Source organism: Mastomys coucha, unplaced genomic scaffold (assembly GCF_008632895.1).
Source record: "Mastomys coucha isolate ucsf_1 unplaced genomic scaffold, UCSF_Mcou_1 pScaffold5, whole genome shotgun sequence".
Lineage (NCBI taxonomy): Eukaryota > Metazoa > Chordata > Mammalia > Rodentia > Muridae > Mastomys > Mastomys coucha.
The window spans coordinates 103,309,284-103,313,613 of NW_022196911.1; the positions used below are offsets into that span (position 1 = coordinate 103,309,284).

A 4,330-nucleotide genomic window follows, 5' to 3' on the forward strand; every position below is an offset into this window, starting at 1 on the left:
AGATAGATAGATGATAGATAGATAGATAGATAGATAGATAGATAGATAGATAGATGATAGATAGATAGGTACACGGACAGATAGGGCAGACAGACAGATTAAATAAATGAATGTGAAAATGTGGCAAATGATCAGACAACTCAGTGATTAAAAGCACTGGCTACTCTTGAAGAGGACTCAGGATTGGTTCCTCACCCCACAAGGTGGCTCACGTCACTATAACTCCAGGGATAGGAGCCCCCACGCTAGCGTCTGCAGGCACTGCCAGCATATGCTGCACAGGCACACATGCAGGCAAAAACTAAATAGAGGGCAGCAGCTAAGAAAAAGTAAATGGTAGGGTTTAGAGATCAATATTAAAAAACCCAAGGGAGGGCAGAAGCCCTCAGATCTGAGTCCAAGGCCAGCCTGTTCTATCTACATGGTGAGTTCCACACCAGCCAGAACTAATTCCTCACATGCGCACACACACACACACACACCTCAAAGGAAAACAGGAAGACATGAAAAATGAAAAAAAATCCCCCAATGTCCAATAAAGTGAGTCCATGGGACAAGTCCAGGGAAGCTCAGAAGAGGCGCACACTCGCAGTGCCACAGAACCCAACTACCATGATGAATGCCAAGCAAATACTCAAGGGATGACAGCAGACTGTGCAAGTGCCTATCACTGTACACCTACACACCACTAGACACAGAAGACTCCACAGGCTTCCAGCAAAAGTCAATCAATAAATTACACAACAGAGCAAGTGTCAGATCTCAGAGAGCATCACGAATGGAGCTGAAGTTCATGCATCAGAGTTTTCTCTTGGCCTAATTCTAAGAACTGAGAGCCTCAAAATGCAAAAGCTCACAATACCAAGTGGTCCATCCCTCTACCAGGGCTCAGAGGATACTCAATACTCAGTGCAGATCTCCTGATGTCCTGAGGACGTTAAGCACAGTGATCCCTGACCCCACTTGCCCCGATACCAGCAGCTTCTTTTTTGTTGTTGTTTTTGGTTTTGTTGTTGTTGTTTTTTGTTTCTCGAGACAGGGTTTCTCTGTGTAGCCCTGGCTGTCCTGGAACTCACTCTGTAGACCACGCTGGCCTTGAACTCAGAAATCTGCCTGCCTCTGCCTCCCAAGATTAAAGGCGTGCGTCACTGCTGCCCAGCACCAGCAGCTTCTTCTGCACGTTTGTTCACTTTTGTTGTACTGGGACTGAACACAGGGTCTCACACATACTAGGCAAACACTCAACACTAAGCTACAACCACAGCCACTTCTTCTATTTTGACTTAGGGCCTATCTAATCTACCCAGGCTAGCCTTGAAACTCACTCTGTAGAGCAAAGCAGGCCTTGAACTTGTGATCCTCCTGCTCCACAGGTCTAATTCCAAATTGGTTCTTGAAACCCCATGATCTCCCAGGGAACTGTGATCACTAACGAATGCCCAGCCTCAGGAACGTTTGCTCCTGCTGCCCCATGCTACTGCTGAGGTAAACGTGACCAGGAGGCTGATGTCCTAATAGCAAGTAAGATGCAAGCTCTCTGTGGGCTGCAGGAAGGCCCCCAGAATCCCATCATTTCCTCCCCTGGGTTCTGCACTGACATGAACTTGCCTCACTTCACAGTCTCTAAAATGCCATATTAATGTGCACACTCCTTCCATCTCAAGTCTTTAACTACAATTCATTATTAAGCCACAGGTTCAATAATCGCATCAACATGGGCACCACTCTTATCATATCAACCATGAAGGAAAAAGGCTTCCCTCTAAATATGTACAAAAGTACAGCCAGGTTTACTTACATTATGAGTCTTCGGTTTAAGAACCAGTATTTCCTACGGCTCCTGTCATACCCAATAGGCTCATGTCGGACGTAGGGTTTATTCTTTTGGACTTCAGCGACACAGTCAGTCACACCAGGTACCTTGTGTGCCACACAGACTTCACACTGCCACTCGTCCTCCGGCACTTCTTCAAGAGGTGGCTTCACACACTCTAAATGGTACACAGCCGAGCACGTCTCACAGCAGAGTAGATCCCCCAGTTTGTGACAGACCCTACAGTGGTCATCATACTGGATTACTCCTTCAGACATCAGCTCCTCACGGGCAATGTTGGTTGTAAGGAACTGATCGACTAGAAACTGCAGAACTTTGATTTTGTTCTCCACTGGTCCGTACGGATAATCCTCAGCCTCCTGGTAAGGAAGAACATGATGGTATTCCTTATCACTCTCACAGTAGACCCTTAGGACCTCCGGCCAGGTCATCCCATCGATGAAATACAGAGTGGAATTCACACTGTCTTTCAAATCCGCAGGGCCAAAGGTGGTGTTAGACGTGTCCTCTTCACGAAGAACTGCTTTCAGAAGCGCCACGTGCATCTCTGCCATGAGTGTACACTGCTCTTGGCTCACCAGAGCTGCACAGAAGTCCTCAAAGCAAAAAGGGGACAACCTTAAAACATTGCCAAAGTTCCGCACGACCTCATAAATGGCAATGACATTCATTATATGCTCATTAGGCACCATTAAATCCTCAGAGGACTTCGGAAATTCAAGGGGTGGGATGTCTTTTTCTTCTAATATTGGAGAACGAGGCCGATGTACTCTTGGTTTTCGCCTACCTGTAAATAAGGACAAACACACCAGTCAGTTTTTCTACTACATGCAATTTAAATTAACACCAAGATCAGGTCGGGCAGTGGTGGCGCACGCCTTTAATCCCAGCACTTGGGAGGCAGGGGCAGGCGGATTTATGAGTTGGAGGCCAGCCTGGTCTACAGAGTGAGTTCCAGGACAGCCAGGGCTATACAGAGAAACCCTGTCTCGAAAAAACAAAACAAAACAAAACAAAAAACCAAAAAACACCAAGATCAGAGGTTATAGGGTATAGCTTAGTGGTAAGGCACTTAAGAATTATGACATAGCAAAAATAACATCAGCTGGGTATGGGGGCACATGCTGCCTTTAATCCCAGCACTAAGGAGACAGAGGCAGGTAAATCTATGAGTTCCAGGACAGGCTGGTCTAAATGGTGAGATACTGTTTCAAAAGTAATAGTAGTAGTAGTAGTAGTAGTAGTAGTAGTAGTAGTAGTTGTTGTTGTTGTTGTTGTTGTTGTTGTTGCTATTCAATGACTTAGTTCTTCAGTTCCTATAGCACAATCCCACTCTGTAGCCCAGGCTAGCTTGGAGCACTACAGCCCATTTATAGATGGGATTACAAGTGTAACGCTTAATACAGTGGTTTTCTACAAAAAAATCTAAACTTCAAAGTTTCTCATTCAATTCTTTTATTTATCTAATTATCTGATTTTTCAAGACAGGGTTTTTCTCTGTGTAGCTCCAGCTTTTCTGGAACTGAAATAAATATAAGGTGTGTGTCACTGCTCCTGGCTTCCCATTCAATTCTAAACCAGAGGGTAAAAAAAATAATAATAAATTATAGTCAATTATCTCTTAATTACCTGAGCACTAACTCTCAGCAACTGGTCTTTTTAATGTGTTGGTAAGAACTTGACAAAATAGCTCTGCACAGCTTACACTCTTTCAGCCAGATTCCTCTCCACTAAGAGATGGTCTGGGGTGCCCCACTTCGCCAGAAGTGCTGCCTGCACAGAGCTGGTGAAGCACGGGCTCAAGAGAGGCAGGAAAGATCTACACTGAGGAGCAGAATGGTGTCTCTTGTCTGGGAAACCAACAAAGGGCTGGGATTTTTAACCAATTAAGTGCACACAGGCCATGCACTGCATCCACCCATCCATCCACCCATCCACTTACCCATCAATCCATCCATCTGTCCATCCACCTGCACACTATTTATACACAGAGATCATGTACTAGATCTAGCAGTCTGTTTGTCTATGTACAAATACATGTTCTATGTACACACACAGACCACAAACTAGATCTGCCTATATACACATACACCCAAAAACTTAAGTCTGTAGCATGTTCACACATAGCACTTAAGCCTTTAGACAAGTCTGAGGTATGATAGCCAGCCCTGCTTTATGCCTTATTTACAAGCAAGAGAGGGCTCGGTATGTAACGATACTTTTCAAACAAGCCTGGGGAAAACTCTAAAGTTGTCCTTGGACCTCAAAATGCACGCACTGTGGCATGCTCCCCACTATATATATATATATATATATATATATATATATATATATATATACACACACACACACACACACATATGTAGTAGGCAGTAGGTTTGAACATTTAAGTACCCAAGTAACACCACTAATTTTCAAAAGTAGCCTTAGCAGGGCGGTGGTGGTGCACGCCTTTAATCCCAGCACTTGGGAGGCAGAGGCAGGCGGATTTCTGAG

The 4,330-nt window shown here is 44.7% G+C and overlaps 1 protein-coding gene across 10 annotated transcripts in view; it reads right to left on the reverse strand.

The window, feature by feature from the left end:
* Nucleotides 1-2,639, reverse strand: part of Bptf (bromodomain PHD finger transcription factor) — an 84,386-nt gene extending 81,747 nt beyond the window's left edge. For 9 of the 10 annotated variants that reach the window (XM_031354450.1, XM_031354448.1, XM_031354446.1 and 6 more), the window contains exon 1: nt 1,799-2,639. In XM_031354450.1, the coding sequence (XP_031210310.1) occupies nt 1,799-2,526 (728 nt within the window). In that variant the 5' untranslated portion in view covers nt 2,527-2,639. The remainder of the gene's footprint in view (nt 1-1,798) is intronic. The other variant, XM_031354455.1, reaches the window with a different exon arrangement.
* Nucleotides 2,640-4,330: the final 1,691 nt, after the last annotated feature.